General features: G+C 36.5%; 1 protein-coding gene across 1 annotated transcript in view; it reads right to left on the bottom strand.

The window, feature by feature from the left end:
- Window positions 1-21,363, bottom strand: part of RP1 (RP1 axonemal microtubule associated) — a 247,901-nt gene that overhangs the window by 63,169 nt on the left and 163,369 nt on the right. Inside the window, exon 7 of the mRNA XM_074318846.2 lies at window positions 1,772-1,923. Within this exon, the coding sequence (XP_074174947.2) occupies window positions 1,772-1,923 (152 nt within the window). The remainder of the gene's footprint in view (window positions 1-1,771; window positions 1,924-21,363) is intronic.

A 21,363-nucleotide genomic window follows, 5' to 3' on the forward strand; every position in this document is an offset into this window, starting at 1 on the left:
AAACTTAACCAAGGACTTAAAAGACTTGCTCATTAATAACTTCAAAACATTGCTGAAAGAAATGAAAGCAGACAAAAATAAATAGAAAGACATCCTGTTTTCATGGGTTGGTAGATTTAATATTGTTAAGAAGTCAATACTAACAAAGCAATCTACAGATTCAATACAATCCCTATTAAAATTGCAAGGCATTCTTGCATAAATAGAAAAATCCATCCTAAAATCCATGTGGAATCTTAAGGGATGATGAACAGTCAAAATGATCTTAAAACAAAGAAGACCAAACTTGGAGGGTTCATATTTCCTGATTTCCAAACATACTACAAAGCTACAGTAATCAAAACAGTGTGGTACTCACATAAAGACAAAGATACAGTCCAATAGTATAGAATAGGAAACCCCAAAATAAACCCTTAGATATATGGTCAACTAATCTTCAACAAGGCTCCAAGACCACTTAATGGGGAAAGGACAGTCTCTTCAAAATAGCATTGGAAAAACTAGATATCCACATGCAAAATAATAAGTTGGACCTTATAGCAGAAACAAAAATTAACTCAAAATGGATTAAAGATCTAAACATAATAACCAAAACTAAAAACTCCTAGAAGAAAACATAAGGGAAATGAATGAGAACTTTGGATTTGGCTGTGATTTCTTAGGTATGAAACCAAAAGTATGGAGGGGAAAAAAAAGCAAATGGACAAATGGGACTATACCAAACTTTAAAAAAAAGTTAGAAAAACTTCTGAACTTAAAAAATGAACTTCTGTGTATTACAGGATACAATTTAAAAAGTAAAAAGGCAACTTACAGAATTAGAGAAATTTACAAATCATATATGTGATAAATATCCAGAATACATAAAGGACACCTACAAATCAACAGCAAATAAATAAATAACTTGATTTTAAAGTGGCAAAGGACTTAAGAAACATTTCTCAAAAGATGATATACAAATTGCCAACAAGCATATGAAAAGATGTTAACATCATTTAACATTAGAGAACTGCAAATTAAAACCACAATGCGGTATCACCTCACGACCAGTAGGATGGTTACTGTCAGAACATGGAAAATAGCAAGTGTTGGTAAGGATGTGAATAAACTGGAACCTTTGCGTATTTTTGCTGGGATTGTAACATGGTACAATTACTATGGAAAACAATACGATGGTTCCTCAAAAAATTAAAAATCAAAATTCCATATGACCTAGCAGTTCCATTTCTGAGTATATATCCAAAAGAATTGAATGGTAGGTACAAAAAAGATATTTGCACACCCACTGCATTATTCACAATCGCCAAGAGTTTGAAACATCCAAAATGGCCATCAATGAATAGATGGATAAAAAATGTGATATATACATACAATGGAATATTATTCAGCCTTACAAAGGGAGGAAATCCTGTCACATTCTAAAACATGTATGAAATTTGAGAACATTATGCTAAGTGAAATAAACGAGTCAGAAAAACACTATTACTGTATGATTCCAATTATATGAGGTCTCTAAAGTAGTCAAATTCAGAGAAACAGAAAGTAGAATGGTGGTTACCAAGGTTCTGGGGGTGAGGGAAATGAGTTGTTTAATCATTATAGAGTCTTAGTTTTGCAAGATGAAAAATTTCTGTATATCTGTTGCACATAATGCAAATGTACTTAAAACTAATGAACTGTGTACTTAAAAATAGTTAAGATGGTAAATTCTATTTTATGTATTTTTATCACAATTTTTGAAAAACAGACAAAGGATATTTTCATCACTTACTTGTCCTCTTAAAAAACTGAAGGAGCTCTTTGACTGGAATAGTTGTCTGGATCCTGTATCTCCCTTTTCCCCAAAGATAGAAATGTAGACATTTGCTATTGTTCCAGCATTCCAAAGCTCACCCGTTGCCACATGCACTTCATATATTGTCACTGACAATAAAAGAAATAGAAGCTTTATATGCTAAGCATTATTCATATGATAGAAAAATTATATGTGTATATATTTTATATATATGTATATATATATATATATATATATATATATATATATATATATATATTTATGGTGTGATCAAATGACATGGGGAATGTTTAAATAAAAAAATTTATTACAGTAAAAGTTACCTTGCCATTAATCCCCCTCAAAATTCTCCCCTTGCTTTGAACACACTTATGCCATCATTATTGCCATTTTCTGAAGCAGTTCTGGAAGTCCTCTTTCATGAATGTCAGTGTCTTTACTTCATCCTCCATCATGACAACACTCCATGTCACACATTGCTTCTGGTACAGCAATTTCTGTCAAATAAAAAATACTATGGTGTGTCTTCATTCACCTTATTCACTGGATCTGTCACTGTGCAACTTCTAGCTCTTCCCCAAAGTCAAAATGACCATGGAAGCAAAATGTTTTGAATCGATTCAGGACATCAAGGCAGCCACAGCAACGCAACTAAAGACATTCATGAAAGAGGACTTCCAGAATTGCTTCAGAAAGTGGCAAGAATGATGAGATAAGTGTATTCCAAACAAGGGGGAGTATTCTGAGGGGGATTAATGGCAATGTGTCTTTTACTGTAATAAAAATTTTTTTGTTTAAACATTCACTGTATTTGTTGATCACTATATACTGCAAGTGCCAAAAAAATGTATACACATGACTTGTATTCATCTTTTGTTATCAGTATGTATTGAGTATTACAATTTTAATGCAGCTTTTTCCTTTCTTAAAATGTGTATACATTTTTCTGGCACCCTCTGTGTGTGTGTGTGTGTGTGTGTGTATACACATGTATATATGTATATATATATGTACATATATGTATATATAAATATGTATATGTGTATATATGTGTGTATATGTGTATATATGTGTGTGTATATATATATGTGTATATGTGTATATATATATATATATATATATATATATATGTGTGTAAAATCAAGAGTTCCAGTTTCAGGTAAGATGGAGTAACACATTCCACCCAGTTTCCCCACTGAATACAGGTATAAAATCTTGACGGAATGTATGGAGCAGCTATATGAATGAAGACTCTGAAAAATTAAAAGTTGCAGGACTGGCAAAGAAGATCAGAAGTTAAAGTACCAATAAGCAGCAGTGATTTTACGATTTTTCATTTTTCTCTCTCTGTCATCTCCCAGCTGGGACTCTGTGTTCCAGAAACCTAGAAGTAGGCACCGGAGCTGAAACACAGGAAGCTCAGGAGAAGTCCTCTTGCTTTGGCTCAAGAAACAGGAATAGGAACAGCTAACACACAAAGTAGGTGCAGATATTCTACCATTATTTTCTCTTTCGTTTCTCCATTTTCTCACATCCCATTATCTGGGCTGAAACACACAGGAGACAAGCCTGTGAGGAAAAAGAACTTTCACTTCTGTTCAGAGGAGGTGGGTTTCAATAGGGTAGGGACAATATCCATTGCTCTCTTTCCTCTCTGTCCTGCGACTGCTTAGCCCTGGGCACAGGAAGACTGCACATGTACACAGAAAAACAGGAAAACTAAAACACCAGCTAACCAGCCAAAAGACCAAAGAAAGGGACCGTGGAACTGGAAAGTACCAAGCAGGTTATGAAGAAGGAAGAAAAGCAAACTGATAAAATTGTTTATGAACTCCTGGGCTCATCTGCCGCTGCAGAGATGCAGGAGGCCCCAGGACAGAACAGAGACAACAAGAGCCAGAAGGTGGGCTCTTTCCCTGCATCCCACAGCTGATCTCTCCTGCTGAGAGAGCAGCATATCCAGGTTTGAGGCAGTAACCTCAGCTGAGATCTCCAGCTGGGCCCTAGGTCAGACAAAGGAAGTAAACACCATACCTGCCCCGCCCCCACGCTCCCACAGCAATCTTACCCCGCCCTTCCAGAGACTCAAGCAGGGGCCCTGAACTGAGGAGTAGTGTCAGATTACAGAGGAGCCCTAGCACTCAGAATGTGGGAAGACCCTGTTTGCAGCTGTGACCCAGGGAAGAGGCTAGGAAGAGTGTGACACTGCTGGGCTGGGAGACAGAAGACTCCTCCATCCCCAGCCCCCACCTTTTCTGGCTTGCCTATGGCAGGGCAATTACAACTGCAGAGATACACCCAGGGGTCAGCAGCAGGTGGCAGAGGCAGTTCTGGACTTTCAGCAGGGCAGAAATCTCACACCCTCCACACACACACACACACACACACACACACACACACCCCACCCTGGCCGACAGAAGAAGTGCCCTAAGACTCAGAAGACGTGAGCACAGGGCTGATGCTCAGGGCGCATATGAGCAGGTGAGAATAGAAACTGCACTGAATTTGTAAAAACTACCATCCATACCCCATAACCCCACATATCTAGAACTGCAGTGCCAGGGTCACCCTGCTCTGCGTGCACAAGATGCAGAGGACTCTTTGTACAGCAGAGGGCAACCTGGAGATTACTTGGAGGGCTTAAGCCAAGACTGGCGCTTTTTCATTTTATTTTATTTTATTTTTGATATTTTGACCTGTGTTAAGTGTGGGTTATCGGTTGTTTTTCCATGTGAGTGTATTTGGTTTTTTTCTTTGTTGTTGTTGTTGTTGTCTTTGGTGATTTGCTTTGCTCTGAAATTGCCCTATACCAGGGCCCAGCCCAAGAGGCACAAGATTCAACACACCCAGAGGCCAACTCCAGACCAAACCAGAGTATTACTGGGTTTGACCTACAAGTGACACACCCAGAGGGAATTCTCTACAGGCACAAGAGCCCACAGGGGCCAAGCCTCATTTGAGTGGTCAACCCTCACGCAGTAGATCATCCAAAGTGGGCAAAGCCAAGTCTCACAGCTAGTCAGCCTAGGAGCCAATCCCATCTACTGACAAGCCAAAGCAATTACAGCTCAGCTTCAACAGAACAATATACACAACACAAGGTTCACCTTTGGAGCACATGCACAGGAGAATAGGGAAGTGGTGCAAGTCAAACATAAAGGACATATACTACATAACATCACCCAGCAAAAACCAAGAACCCTAAGGGATCTACCTAATACATCGAAGCAAACACAGAGAGTCAGTCAGAAGGGGGAAACAGAGAAACATGTCCCAAATAAAAGAACAGGAGAAACCTCCAGAATTGGAATCAAATGAAATAGAGGTAACCAGTCTATCAGAGACAGAGTTCAGAACACTGATGATAAGGATGTTTAAGGAGCTTAGTGACGACATAAAGAAGGATAGATAAATCATAATGAAAAACCAGTTAGAACTAAAGAATAAAATAACTGAAATAAAGAACAAACTTGAAGGAATTACCAGTAGGTTAAATGAAGCAGAGGATTGAATTAGCAACTAGGAAGACAAGTTAGCAGAGATCACCCAAACAGAAGAACAAAAAGAAAAGAGAACAAAAAACAATGAAAATGGTTTAAGAGAGCTCTGGCATAACATCAAGCACAACAATATGCACATCATAGAAATACCAGAAGGTGAAGAGAGGAAGCAAGGGATCGAGAACATATTTGAAGTAATAATGACTGAAAATCTCCAAAACTTGGTGAAGGAAACCGACATACAAGCCCAGGAAGTGCAGATAGTTCCAACCAGGATAAACCCAAACAGGTCCACAGCAAGACACATTATAGTTAAAATGGCAAAGGTTAAAGACAAAGAGAGAATCCTAAAAGCAGCAAGGAAAGACAGTGGGTTATATACAAGGGAACTCCTATAAGACTATGGAATAACTTTTCTACAGAAACTTTGCAGGCCAGAGTGAGTAGCAGGAGGTATTCCAAGTGATGAAAAACAAAGGCGTACAACCTAGATAGCTTCATCCAGCAAGGCTAGCATTTAAAAATTGAAGGAGAGATAAAGAGCTTCCCAGAGAAGAATAAGCTGAAGGAATTCATAACCACCAAGCCAGCAATGCAGGAAATGTTAAAAGAATTTCTGTAAACAGAAGAAAGATGAAAACAATCTAACTACAAATTTAAAAAATGGCAATAACTATGTACTACCTATCAATAGTCACTTTAAGTGTCAATGGATTAAATGCTCCAATCAAAAGACATAGGATGGCTGAGTAGATAAGAAAAAAGACCCTTGCATATCCTGTATACAAGAGATTAACCTCAGCTCAAAAGACACGCAGGCTAAAAGTGAAGGGTTGGACTAAGATATTTCATGCAAACTGAAATGAGAAAAAAGGGATTGATGCAACAGGAAGACATAACCCTAGTAAAATCTATGCATGCAATATAGGAGCACCTAAATATATAAAACAGATATTGTCTGACATAAACAGAGATCAACAGTAACACTATCATAGTAGTGGGCTTCAACACACCTCTGACAACAAGGGACAGGTCTTCCAGACAGAAAATCAATATAGAAACAACGGCCTTAAATGACACATTGGACCACTTGGATTTAATCGATATTTTCAGAGCATTTCACCGCAAAGCTGCAGGATACACATTCTTCTCAAGTGCACATGGAACAGTTTACAAGATAGACCACATATTAGGCCACAAAACAAGTCTTGATAAATTTAAGAAAATTGAAATCATACCAATTGCCTTCTTTGACCACAGTGCTGTGAAATTAGAAATGAACTACAGGAAAAAAACTGGAAGACACACCAATTCGTGGAGGCTGAATAACATGTTACTAAATAATGAATGGGTCAACTATGAGATCTAGGAAGAAATCAAAAGATATCTCGAGACAAACGAAAATGAAAACATGATGACCCAAAATCGATGGGATTCAGCGAAAGCAGTCCTAAGAGGGAAATTCATAGCATTGCAGGTCTACCTAAAGAAACAAGAAAAATTACTAATCAACAGTTTATCTTCACACTTAAGGGATCTGGAAAAAGAACAGCAAAATAAGCCCAAAGGGAGTATAGGAAGGAGATAATAAAGATCAGAGTGGAAATAAATGAAATAGAAACCAGAAAAACTATACAAAAGATCAATGAATCCCAGAGCTGGTATTTCTAGAAAATAAACAAACCAACAAACATTTAGCCAGACTCATCCAAAAAAAAAAGAGGAACCAAATTAATAAAAGCAGAAATGAAACAGGAGAAGTGACAAGAGACACCACAGAAATACAAAACATTTTAAGAAATTACTACTACGAGGAACTATATGCCAAAAAATTAGACAATCTGGAAGAAATGGATAATTTTTTAGAAGCATACAACCTTCCAAGCCTATCTCAAGAAGAAACAGAATACATGAATAGACTGATTACTACCAGGGAAATTGAATTAGTAATCAATAAGCTCCCAACTAACAAAAGCCCTGGACCAGATGGCTTTACCGGTTAATTTTACAAAACATTCAAAAAAGAAGTATCATCTACTCTCCTCAAACTATTCCAAAAAATCCAGAAGGAAGGAAGGAAGTCTCCCAAAGACTTTTCATGAGGCCACTATCACCCCGATCCCCAAATTAGACAAAGACATTACAAAAAAGAAAACTACAGGCCGATGACCCTAATGAACATAGATGCAAAAATTCTCAACAAAATATTAGCGATCAGAATTCAGCAATACATTAAAAAGAGCATACACCATGATCAAGTGGGATTCATTCCTGGCATGCAAGGGTGGTTCAACATCCGCAAATTAATTAATGTGATACACCACATTAACAAAATGAAACATAAAAATCATATGATCATATCAATACATGCAGAAAAAGCATTTGACAAAATCCAGCAGCCATTTATGATAAAAAAAAAAAAACTCTTAAGAAAATGGGAATAGAGGGACCATATCTCAACATAATAAAGGCCATTTATGATAAACCCACAGCTAACATCACACTCAATGGAGAAAAGCTAAAACCATTCCCCTTAAGATCAGGAACAAAGCAAGGCTGCCCACTTTCTCCACCTCTGTTCAACATAGTGCTGGAAGTTCTAGCCACAGCAATCAGACAAAAAGAAGACATAAAAGGCATCCAAATTGGTAAGGAGGAAGTAAAATTATCACTATATGCAGATGACATGATACTATATAGAGAGAAACCTAAAGATTCCACCAAAAAAACTATTAGAACTGATAGATGAATTTAGTAAAGTAGCACTATACAAAATTAATATTCAGAAATCAGTTGCATTTGTATATACCAATAATAAAATATCAGAAGGAGAAATTAAGAAAACAGTCTCATTTACAATCACTTCAAAGACTGTAAAATACCTGGGAATAAATTTAACCAAAGAAGCAAGACCTGTACTCAGAAAATCATGACACTGAAGAGAGAAATTAAAGAAGATACAAATAAATGGAAACACATACTATGCTCATGGATAGGAAGAATTAATATTGTTAAAATGTTCATATTGTCTAAGGCAATATACAGATTGAATGCAATTCCTATCAAACTACCAAGGACATTTTTCACAGAAATAGAACATATAATCCTAAAATTTATATGGAACAATAAAGACCCCGTACAGCCTCGGCAATCTTGAGAAATAAGAACAAAGTGGGAGGTATCACGATTCCTGACATCAAATTATACTACAAGGCTACAGTAATCAAAACAGCATGGTACTGGCATAAAAACAGACACATCGATCAATGGAACAGAATACAGAGCCCAGAAATAAATCCATACCTATATGGTAATTTAATCTACGACAATGGAAGCAAGAATTTACAGTGGGGTAATGACAGTCTATTCAAGCAATGGTTTTGGGAAACCTGGACAACACATGCAAAAAAAATGAAGATGGATCACCTCCTTCTTCATTTATTAAATAAATTAAAAGAATAAATTAAAAATGAATTAAAGACTTAAATGTAAGGTCTGAAACCATAAAACTCCTAGAAGAAAATATAGGAAGAAACTTTACAGACATTACCCAGAGTAAGATTTTTACTGATATGTCCCCTCAGGCAAGGGAAGTAAGAGAAAAAATATACATATGGGATTACATCAAACTAAAAAGTTTTTCACAGCCAAGGCAACCGTCAATAAAACAAAAAGGGATCTTACTGAATGTTCAGGAGAAGATATTTGTCAATGATAAATCTGATAAGGGGTTAATATCCAAAATTTATAAAAAAAACTCACTCAAATCAAATCCAAAAAACAAACAACGCAATTAAAAAATGGGCAGAGGACCTGAAGAGACATTTTTTTTAAAGAGGACATACAGATGGCTAACACATATATGAAAAAATGCTCAACCTCACTAATCATTAGAGAAATGCAAATAAAAACCACAATGAGATACCATCTCACCCCAGTCAAAATGCCAAACATCAATAAATCAACAAACAAGTGCTGGCAAGGATGTGGAGAAAAGGGAACCCTTGTGCTCTGTTGGTGGGATTGCAGATTGGTGCAGCCACTATGGAAATCAGTATGGAGGTATCTCAAAAATCTGAAAATGGAACTACCTTATGACCCAGGAATTCCACTCCTAGGTATCTATCCAGAGAAATCCAAAACTCCAATTCGAAAACATTTATGCACCCCTATGTTTATTGCACAACTATAAACAATAGTCAAGACATGGAAACAACCAAAATGCTCATCGGTAGACGACTGGATTAAGAAACTGTGGTACATTTATACAATGGAGTATTACGCAGACATAAAGAAGGAAGAAATCTTACCATTTGCAACAACATGGATGAACCTAGAAAACATTATGTTAAGTGAAATAAGTCAGACAAAGAAAGACAAATACCATATAATCTCACTCATATGTGGAATCTAAAGAAAATAATAAATGAACGAACTAATCAGAAACAGTCTCAGAGACATAGAGGGAAAACTGAGGGTTGCTAGATGGCAGGTGGGTGGGGATGAGGGAGAAGGTGAGGGGATTAGAAAGCACAATCGGTAACCACAAGATTGCCACGGTGATACGAAAGTTAATTTGGGGAATGTAATCAATAATGTTGTAAAGATTTTGTAGGGTATCCGATGGACACTTGTCTTATTAGGGAGACCACTTCAGGGATGGTGTAGATGCCTGATCACTGCACTGTACACCTGAAGCTGAAACTGAATAACAGTGAATGTCAACTACAACTTTGTATATATATATAAGCAGAGTACAGCATTAGGAATAGAGACAGTGGAAATGTAATGGCTGTATGCAATGTCAGAGGGGTAGTAGACTGGAGGAGGAGGGTTATCACTTTGTCAGGGGTATCAATGATAAATGTCTAACTATTACATTGTTTTGTACACCTGAAACTAATTTTTTTTCTTAAAAATAAAAAAGAGCAACACAAAGCTTTTAAAACTGAACTGACATTGGAACCACAGCCCACAGATGAGAGGTTAGAATTTGTGACCTGAAACTAACCAGTGGTTTGTTTAAACAAAAATATACACATTCTCTATAGGATTTAAATAACATCCAGTGTCTCCAAAAATATTATGCCAAATATCCAGGATACATTCCAAAATTATTCAGCATATGAAAGGAATTCTCAACTCCCATGGGAAAAGACAATGAAGAAACACCAAATTCAAGATAACACCAATACTGGAATTATTTGAAAAAAGAACTTTAGAGAAACTATGATACAAATGCTACTGTAACCCATCATGAACAGTTTTGAAATCAATGGAAAAAAAGAAAGTCTCAGGAAAAGAACAAAAAAAAAAAAAGAAAAGAAAAACTTAAAGCAGAAACAATGAAAATTTTAAACCTGAAAAAGCACTATAAGCAAATTTTAAAACTCACAGAATAAAGACGACAGAAGAAAGCATCAGTTACTTGAAGACAAATAGAAATTATGCAGTCTAATGACAGAGATTTTTTTAAAAAATGAATAGAGCCTCAGGGACCTGTGGAATAATAATTTTCATGTCATGCAATATCTGAAAAAGAGAAAAAGTGTGAACTTCAAAAAATATTTGAAGAAATAATGGCTAAAATTTCCCCAAATTTGGCAAAAGACATATACCTGCAGATTCAAGAAGCTCAGTAAATCCTAAGCACAATGAATCCAAATCAATCCATGTCCAGAGATATCATAATCAAACTGCTGAAAACAGAAAACAAAGAAAAAAATTGAAAACAGACAAAGAAAATATTTCTAAAGGAATAAGGATTCTAATGACTATTGATTTTTCATCACAAACCATAGAGGCCCAAAACAAATGGCATGAGATTTTTCAAGGGCTGAAAGCACACAACTGTCAACTCAGATTTCTATATCCATCAAAAACATACTTCAGGGAAAAAAAAAATATCCTTCAGGAATGAAGGTGACATAAAGACATTCTCAGATAAATGAAAACTAAGAGAAGTCCTTGCCAAAAGATCTGCTCTAAAAGAATTGTTAAAGGAAATTCTTCAGAGACAGGGTAAATGATACCAGAAGGAAACTTAGAACATCAAGTATGAAGAGCAACAAAAATGAACATGCAGAAAAACAAATGGAATAAACATGAAGCTGAGATTATGAGGTTAGCCATTTCATGGGACATGGATATGTTAAAGAAGGAAAAAATGATGTCATCAAACTATCCTTAGGTCCCCTAAGTTTAGTCAAAACTCAATTTGTAACATTTTACAGCCACCTATGTACAAAAATATAAAAGATTCCTTATTTTTAAACTCTAATACAAATTTTCCACAAAGTCAATTAATACTAAAACTGGTGTTAACATCACGAATCTCTATTTCCCTCAACTTTCCAGGGAGTATCAGCAAGACCACCTTACTAAATCCTGGCAATCTTTTGAAATCAAAAAGGCAGCCTCAAAGTTTCACCAAAGAATACTTAGGTTCTGGGATGATTCCACATTAGACTGGTACAACAGAACCCCAGGGCCCAACAAGGCCAACATAAGAAGTTAAATCTGTGGAATGGGAATTCTTCACATTTCATTAGACTCTAAGGAGTGTGAGGTGGGGAAACTTAGGCTAGATACACAGACATAAAAGGAACTTGAACTAGCCACAAAACACCTATCAACTGCTAGATGGATGCCACCTCTCCCCAAAACACTACAATTCTAAGGGCTCACCATCCACCATCCCACTTGCTTTGATCCCATCTCCATCAATGCCACCTATTTTCAGAGGCCCCACCTTATCAACACCTCTATTCTCAAGAACAGACTATGAGAAAATAGTCTACTTCATAATAGTCACAAATTCCTTAAACACCACTTTCTTGTTTGTTTTTAAGATTATTAAAGAACACTATAAGGAAAAGTGGGAGGATAGAGGAAAGCTCAGCTGTGGAACTTTAAACATATTATGGAATCACCCTTTGCCTCATTTGCAAAAGGAAGTAATAACAGTGCCCACTCTCAGAATGTTGTGGTTCTGATTAAATAAGATAAAATATTTAAAGAACTTCCTCCAGCGTCTGTTTCAAGAGTGGTGAGTAAAACCGGAACAAAAATAATAACTAGATTAACCCATCACTGGGGCTACCAAACATGCCCAACTGTGCAGAAAAAAGAAACTGACCCTCATTTGCAGTGAGAAACTTCTCAGTTCTCAGGAAATATTCCACCCACCCTGTGCTTCTAACCACTGATGTACTCTTCCTCCACGAAGCCTTACTTTTCCAAAATAACCCCAGTTACTCAGTCTACCCTACATCCTATGGCACCTAATGCTTACATCCCATAATGTTCTGAAATGGGTTCCTGAAACATTCTCAGCAGTCATATATAATGTGTAATACGTGAGGGCAAGACTGGATCTCCTGGTCCCTGAGTCCCTTCAATTTGCTCTTTGGTGTCCAATAAAGCACAGGGCGGAGTAATACGCAGAGAATGGATGACAAGTGTAGGATTCCCTGTAATACTGGGCACAGAACATTTCCTTTCCAACCCATACAAAGGCCCATGCAAGACAGAACTTGGAAAGTTAGTTATGCTCAATCAAACAAGCTACAGTATCTTTGAGGGAAAATGCCATCACTGTTGAAACAATGTCCAAAGTAGTATGATTACTGCAGATGCTTCATGTGATGAAAGGCTGTAAGAATAAACATAGTAGATATCTCAAAAATAATTCTAACAATAATCAACATTCCTCAGTTACAATGAAAATACCTCATAGTTTGCCATTCGTATATAGTTGTTTAGCATAGATGACAGAAAACATGTGAAGCTTTGCTTTGATCACTTGAGTATTTTCCCCTAGGTTGTCACAATAAGGCATAACAATTAAAACATCAGATTGAATTAATCACATTTTAGGGCTTCAGTACCAGTTTTAGTTATTTTTAAGTAAAATATCTCAATTTAAATTTATAATTCCAAAAATAATCTATCATATTTGTGTGTATTAGAGGTTATAAAGAGGTTGTAAAGTAAATGGACAGAGACACACAGTTAATTAACTAGCAATATTTGGACTAATATATGTTTTTAGTAGTTATTGGGTACTTTATATACATTATTGTTTTAATTGTCTTTTAACTTTAACCCATTATTTATATGTCTTTTAATAGGATAATATGCATCCTATTATTATGCTCAGCTCACAGATTAGCAAAGCAGAAAAATCTCTAAAATTGGGTGTATACATCCTAGAAGGCGAGCAAAATGATCCACTGATGTGGGAATGTTAAACTTTTTAAAATATTGCTTTTATATGTGTTTTATACTAACCAAGATCAGCACCTAGGCAATCTGATTCCAGAGCTATTCATACTCTTAAATATGACTCTCTCGCACCAGCTCTATTCATTTGGATTTTTACATCACTACTCCACTCTCTCTCCGTTCATACAGAAACAGGGATTATAAGTACTAATAATTGAAAGAAATTTTACTTAGTTTCTAATATTGTTAAATTGGCAATCACCCATTGATGATTAATAATATTTCTTATTATGCTTTTGCCCAAAATTTAAATGGCCAATTTTGCTAAAGTTGAAAGGGAATAGCAGGAGGGGAGGGGTCTGAGTAACAATCCTCTATCGTGTTGTATTTTTCCAATCAGAGAACTTTTTTAAAATTTTTCTCTATAAGAATTTAGGAGGCAAATATATAAGAAAAATGAACTATAATCTATAGATAAATATATAGCTAGCTAGCTAGCTAGCTAGTTAGATACATAGATAGATAGAAAGATAGATAGGTATAGATATATAGCTATAGCTATATAGTGCCAAAAATGTATACACATTTTAAGAAAGGAAAAAACTATTAAAATTGTAATATTCAATATATACCAATAACAAAAGATAAATACAAGTCACGTTTGACTTCTGCAATTACAAGAGGTGCTCAAAGTGGTTACCATCAGCATGCAGATACTTCTGATTATGGCGAGCTACTGTTCCAGCAACGTTGACCAAAGTATTCACTTGTATACATTTTTTAGCACATTTATACACACACACGCACACACACACAGTGCCAAAAAAAATGTATACACATTTTAAGAAAGGAAAAAACTGTATTAAAATTACACTGATGGTAACCACTTTGAGTACCTCTTGTAACTGCAGAAGTTAAAACATTTTGTAAATCAAAACATTTCAAGAATGAGCAAAGGTTGTGGGCTGCTGAGAACAAAGGCGAGCACCACACCTCCGTCCAGCACCAGAGACTACAGAACTGCAGATATACACCAGGGGGAGCACATGAGTAAAAACACACAAACGTTTTCAAGTAGGAGAGTATACGAACAAAGAAGCAAAGCTAGAAAAGGACAGAGGGGTCTCCAGAATCCCTAGTAGTGCTAATTAGTGAAGGTCTTCCTGTATATGAAGCCAGTCCACAAAGACTAGACAGGTGACTGTTTTTTCAAATGCCAAATTGCAACACAGAATCACAGGTATAACAAGTAAAGCAGAAATATGCCCCAAAGGAACAAATTAAATCTTAAGAAACCAACCATAAAGCAATGGAGATCTATGAATGCCTGACAATGTGTTCAAATAACAATCTTATAGATGAACAATGGGCTAAAAAAGAACATAAACAACTAAACAACATCAGGAACACTAGCACAAACAAAATGAGAATATCAAAAAGATATAGAAACTATGAGGAAGAACCAAAGGAAATTCTAGAGCTTAAGAATACAATAACTGAATTAAAAAATTCATTAGGCAGAATTTCATTCATTAACGGTAGACTTGACCAGCAGAAGAATCAGTGAACTTAAAGACAGACAGGTGATTTGAAATTATCAAGTCAGAGGATCAAAAGGAATATAATCTAGGCTTTAAAAAGAAGTAAATTCTGTTACATATTACAACCTGAATGAACCTCAAAGGAATTATGCTAAGCCAATTACAAAAAGACAAATATTGTATGATTTTACTCACATGACTCTAAAGTAGTTAAAATCATACAAACAAAGGAAATTGTTGGTTGCTAAGTACTAGGGGATTGGAGGAAAGGGAATTAGTGTTCAATGGGTATAGAGTTTCAGCTTTGGTTCCAGTTCCACATGTAAGGATCTTGAAATGTGCCACTCCATTCCAACAAGCTGAACACAATGAAAAATCTACAACTCCTTTTGGTTCTGTAAACAAAGTAAGGACATAGGGCAAACTACCGCCCCCAAGATTGGAGGGACAGACAGGTGAACAGAGGGAGGCACAGCTTCTCAAAGCAGAGACTTATCAGCAGAAACTGCCACAGGAAGCAGTGCCGGGGTAGGAAAATCTGAACTGTAATTAACAACTGTTGGAGGCTCATTGCAGATAAGTCTGAGTGTGATCAGGCATCTACATCACCCCTGATGTGGTCTCCCAAATGGGACACGTGTCCATCGGATACCCTACAAAAATCTTTACATTATTAATTATGTTCCCCAAATTAATTTTCAAAACCCCGTGGCCATCTTGTGGTTATTGACTATTTTCTAAACCCCTCACCTTCCCCCTTATCCCCACCTCCCCACCCATCTAGCAACCCTCAGTTTTTCCTCTATGTTTCCAAAACTGTTTCTGATTAGTTCATTCACTTATTCTTTTCTTTAGATTCCACATATAAGTGAGATCATATGATATTTGTCTTTTTCTGTGTGACTTATTTCACTTAACATAATGTTCTCTAGGTCCCATTTGGGAGACCACCTCAGGGGTGATGTAGATGCCTGATCTCTGCACTGTACACCTGAAGCTGAAAAATAATGAATGCCAACTATAATTTTATATATATATATATGTATGTATATGGTTACAGGAAGCAGAGTACAGCATTAGGAATAGAGACAGTGGAAATGTATTGGCTCTGTGCGATGTCAGAGGGGTAGTGGATGGGGGGCAGGGGGATCACACAGTGTGCAGGATATAAATGATAAAGGTCTAAGTATTGCTTTGTCTTGTGCACCTGAAACTAATAAAATTAAAAAAATAAAAAAACTCCAGCAGGACCCAGTCTTAGATGGGTGCCCAGTCATATGGGCCCCCATACTTTTGTGAGTTTTGCCCCAAGAAGCTCAACTAGATTCTCACTGTAAATATCGAAGAAAAATTTCCTCCTGCTTCTGGAAGGGAGAAAGGAAAGGGAAGCATTTTGAAATACAACAGAACACTCTGTTCTTCTCAACATAAAGGGCTGTCCTCAGGAGAAATGAGTTACGCAGATCCTAACCTGCTAAGGTATTTTTGGAGCCTAAGTGACCAAAGGGAAAGAAAATACCCAACTCTAGCCTTCGACTTGTGAGATAGGAAATATCCAACTCCAGCCCATTCTAGCCTCCCACATAGAAAAAAAGAAAATACCCAACTGGAGCCCACTTAAGTCATTCTGTCCCACCCGAGAGGGGAGGAAAAAACTGAGAAACACTTGGAAATTCACAATCCAGAGGCTTAGGCTCACTAAAGGACTGAAAGCTAATCACAGCAATATATATCCCACCTCCCCCACCCCTCAGTTCTCCACTACAAAGGCCTATTAAGCACAGTTCCTTTTACTGTTACATCACGTACAGCTGTCAAGAAAAAATTACCATGCATACTAAAATACAAAACCACAATTTGAAGAGACAGAAAAAGCATCAGAATTAGACATGACAAGACTGTTGGAATTATCAGAATGGAAATTTAAAAGAACTGTGGTTAATATGCTAAGAGCCCTAATATAGTACATAGACAACATGCAAGAACAAATGGGCGATGTAAGCAGGGATGGAAATCCTAAGAAAGAACCAAAAAGAAATGATAGATATCCAAAACATTGTATCAAGGAAAGAATACCTCTGATGGGCTTATCAGTACACACTACACTGCTGAGGAATGTCTGAGCTTTGAAGATATATCAGTTGAATCCCCCAAAACTGGAAAGCAAAGAGAACGTACACTGAAAACCAAAGACTGTGGATGTACAAAAGGTATAACATGCGTGTAATGGGAATACCAGGAGAAAAAAAAAAAAAGAGAAAGAAACAAAATAAATGTTTGAAATAATAACAGCTGAAAATTTTCCAAAATTAATGTCTGACACCAAACCACAGATCCAGGAAGCTCAGAGAACATCAAGCAGGATGAATGCCCAAAAAAGGGGTGGGGTGGGGTGGGGAATAACATTAGGCATATTATTTTCAAACTACAGAAAATTAAAGGTAAAGAAAACAATGCTGGGGGAATTAAATCACAAAAATAGTGGCATGAGGATTGCTTCTTGAAATCTCCCCTGCAAGTTACAGCAAATTGAACAGTTATAAATCAACAAAAAATAGCTTAAGCAACATACAAGCATGTCTGAGAGATCCATGCATCGAATCATCAGAAGGTGAGCAAAATGGGCCAGCAAGCGAGGGGGAAAGGGTAAGTGCAGAGACACGGGGCGCAGGTTCACAGAACAAACACCACAGCTCACTGCAGTCCAGAGCTCACTACAATCTTGGGAGAGGGAAGAGTTCAGGCTGCATGTACATTCCCTGTAGCCCACAGTCCTGCCTGAGAGATCAGCATGTAATATGGCTGAACTCAGTATTCAGGGCAGAGACCTCAGAGCAAAGAACTGTGGTTTAAGCCCTCACAGCCAGGCAGAAAGTAGAAAACAAACACATGGAACCTGGCCGACTACCCCAACCCTAACTACCCCGACCCTTCCAGAGCTTGCCCCCACACCCCCACTCTCCCAGAGTTAGAAGCAGATTCCAGAAGAAACTGTAGCAGTGTCACATTAAAAAACAGAATATCTACAGTCCTGAGAACTGGAGAGACAGTCCCACATCCACAGACACAATTGTGACGAATCCCGGTGATGGGGAAAGAACTATAGGGGTGAGTCAGCTGTGGGCTGGAAGTTGCCATTACTAGAAGCCACAAACACACCAGCCACCTCTCACAGCACACACCACCCCTACATTTCTGGGAGAATCCCTGTGGGGTCAACCAGAGCCACTGAGACACACAGGCTCTGCATCAGGCTGCAGGGCAGCATTGGGGTTTCAAAAGCTCAGAACTCTATTGACCCTTGATAACCTGCTCACAGCGGAGAAGCCCACCTTCCAGGAAACCTCCAATTGCATGGGAAGCCAGAACCCCACAAGAGAAAATAAAAAGCTACAGCATGAGAGAAAATAAAACATTCCAGCAATACCTACTGGAAAGCAAAAGGAAGAAAGACCTCTTTCTATCAACCTGTTAGAGAACTCATTCCTGTAGATGCCAAGGACGAGAAATAATAATTCATTAATTGCCATGGATAACCAAGGTAAGAAGGCAGCTCAGAAAAAAAATGAAAAGTCTCCAGAAAACAAACTTAAAGACATGAAAATATGTGACTTAAATGACAGAGAATTCAAGATTGCAGTTCTGAAAAAACTTGAGATGCAAGAAAACACGGATATGCAGTTTAATAAACTCAGAAACAAAATCAATGAACAAAATGAATATTTTACCAAAGAGATTGAAATTTTAAAAAACAACCAAATAGAATTTCTGAAGATTAAGAACTCAATTAAACAAATGAAGAATGAAATAGACAGTTTAGAAAATAGACCTGATCAGATGGAGGAAAGAATTTGTGATACAGAAGGCAGAAATCTGGAAATGACAACGGTGGAAGAAGAGAGAGATCTAAGAGTTAAAAGAAATGAAAGAACTCCACAAGAACTTTCTGACTCCATCAGAAACAGTGACATAAGAATAATGGTATAAGAGACAGAGCCTTCTATTCAAACAAATAATCAATGAGAACTTCCCAAACATGTGGAAAGAACTGGATCCTTGAATCCAAGAAGCAAACGGAACACCTAATTACCTCAATCTCACCAGGCCTTCAATAAGGCATATTATATTGAAGCTGTCAAAAATTAATAACAAAAAAAATTTCTCAAGGCACCAGAGGGAAAAATAGCAGTAACCTATAAGGGAAATCCCATTAGATTATCATCAGATTTTTCAGCAGAAACTCTACATGCCAATAAACCAGGAGGGAGTCAAATGAAATATTCAAACTATTGAAAGAAAGAAATTTTCAGCCAAGAATTATATATCCAGCCAAGTTTTCCTTTAGATGTGAAGGAGGAATAAAGACCTGTCCACACACACAGAAGCTGAGGGAGTTTTTCCATCACATGACCTGCATTACATGAAATACTGAAGGAGGTTATTTGACCTAAAACAAAAAATCTAAAGAATACAAAACCATAAGCAAGATTACTAACCGACAGAAAGAGTAAATGGCAACCCCTAAACAAATTAGGGGACTACACACTTAAACATAACATAAAAGGTAAAGAAGATAAAAACATTTTTAAAAAAAGGAGAAAGAGAAGAAAAAGATAACTTGGTACTGCAACTCAGCAATCAACTCACAGCATAAGTAGGGATAACTTAACATAAAAGGGGAGAGAATAAAGGTCTGAATCTGTAAACCAAAATGGAGATAAAAAGAATGCTGAAGAAAAAGGACTACTGTAAATATAAAACTTTATTTTACATAAACTTAATGGTAACCACTCAGAAAAAACAAAACAAAACAAAACAAAAAACCTGAACTGAGACCTATAACATTAAAAGGAGAGGAAACAGAAAAATCATAGAATACCACCACACTAAAACAGCAGACAGCAATAAAAAGGCAAAGAAACAATGGAATACCAAGATACCATAAAATAAAAGACAAGATGGAAATAGGAAACACTCATATATCAATAATCACCCTAAATGTAAATGGCCTGGACACACCAATAAAAAGATACAGAGTAGCAGATTGGGTCAAAAACCCAAACCCAACCATACACTGCTTCCAAGAAACACTTCTCAGCTACAAGGACAAATACAGACTGAAAGTGAAAGGGCAAAACCGGTACTCCAAGCAAATGGTATCAGGAGAAAAGCTGTTGTAATTATATCAGATTAAATGGACTTCAGAATAGAAAAGGTGACAAGAGACAAAGATGGATATTTCATAATGATGAAGGAGGCAATACAACTAAAAGACATAACATTTATCAATATATATTGCGCAATCAGAAAGCACCAAAATACACAAAGCAACTACTAACAGAACTAAACGGAGAAATTGACCAAAACACAAGTATAATAGGGGACCTAAATAAATCTTTGACAATCATGGATAAACCATCCAAACAAAAAATAACTAAGGAAATATGAGCCCTAAATAAGACATTAGACTAAATAGACATAATTCACATTTATAGAGCACTTCATCCTAGAACATCAGACTATACATTCTTTTCTAGTGTACATGGAACATTCTCAAGTATAGACCATATATTCGGACATAAAAATAGCCTCAGTAAATTTAAGAAGATTGAAATCATACCAAGCATATTCTCTGATCAAAAAGCTTTTAAATTGGATATCAATTGCAAAAAGAAAACAGGAAAAATCACAAATGTGTGAAGGTTTAAAAATATGCTTTTAAAGAATGACTGGGTTAAAGAAGAAATAAGGGGAGGGATCAAAAAATACATAGAAATAAATCAGAATAAAATACATCCTATCAAAATTATTGCGATAAAATGAAAGCAGTAATATGACGGAAATTTATATCATTACAGGCCTACCTCAACAACAACAAAAAATCCCAAATGAAAAACTTAAAGTTACACCTTAAAGAACTAGAAAAAAAAAGAACAAATGAAACCCAAACTCAGCAGAAGGAAGGAAATAACAAAATTGGAGCAGAATTAAATGATATAGAGACTAGAAGGACAATAGAAAAAAGAAGTACAACAAAGAGCTGGTTCTTAGAAAAGATTAAAAAATTGACAAAACTCTGGCTAGAATTGATAAGATAAAAAGGGAAAAGACACAAATAAACAAAATGAGAAATAAAAGAGAAGTTGCCACAGGTATCACAGAAATACAAAGGATATCCAAGAATACTATAAGGGACTATATGCTACCAAATTTAATAACCTAGAAGAAATGGACAATTTCTTAGAAACATACAGCCTTCCTAGACTGAATCACAAAGAAGTGGAAAATCTAAAGGACTGAT

The sequence above is a fragment of the Rhinolophus sinicus genome, chromosome 7 (assembly GCF_057876585.1).
Source record: "Rhinolophus sinicus isolate RSI-liver-muscle chromosome 7, RSI-T2T, whole genome shotgun sequence".
Taxonomy (NCBI): domain Eukaryota; kingdom Metazoa; phylum Chordata; class Mammalia; order Chiroptera; family Rhinolophidae; genus Rhinolophus; species Rhinolophus sinicus.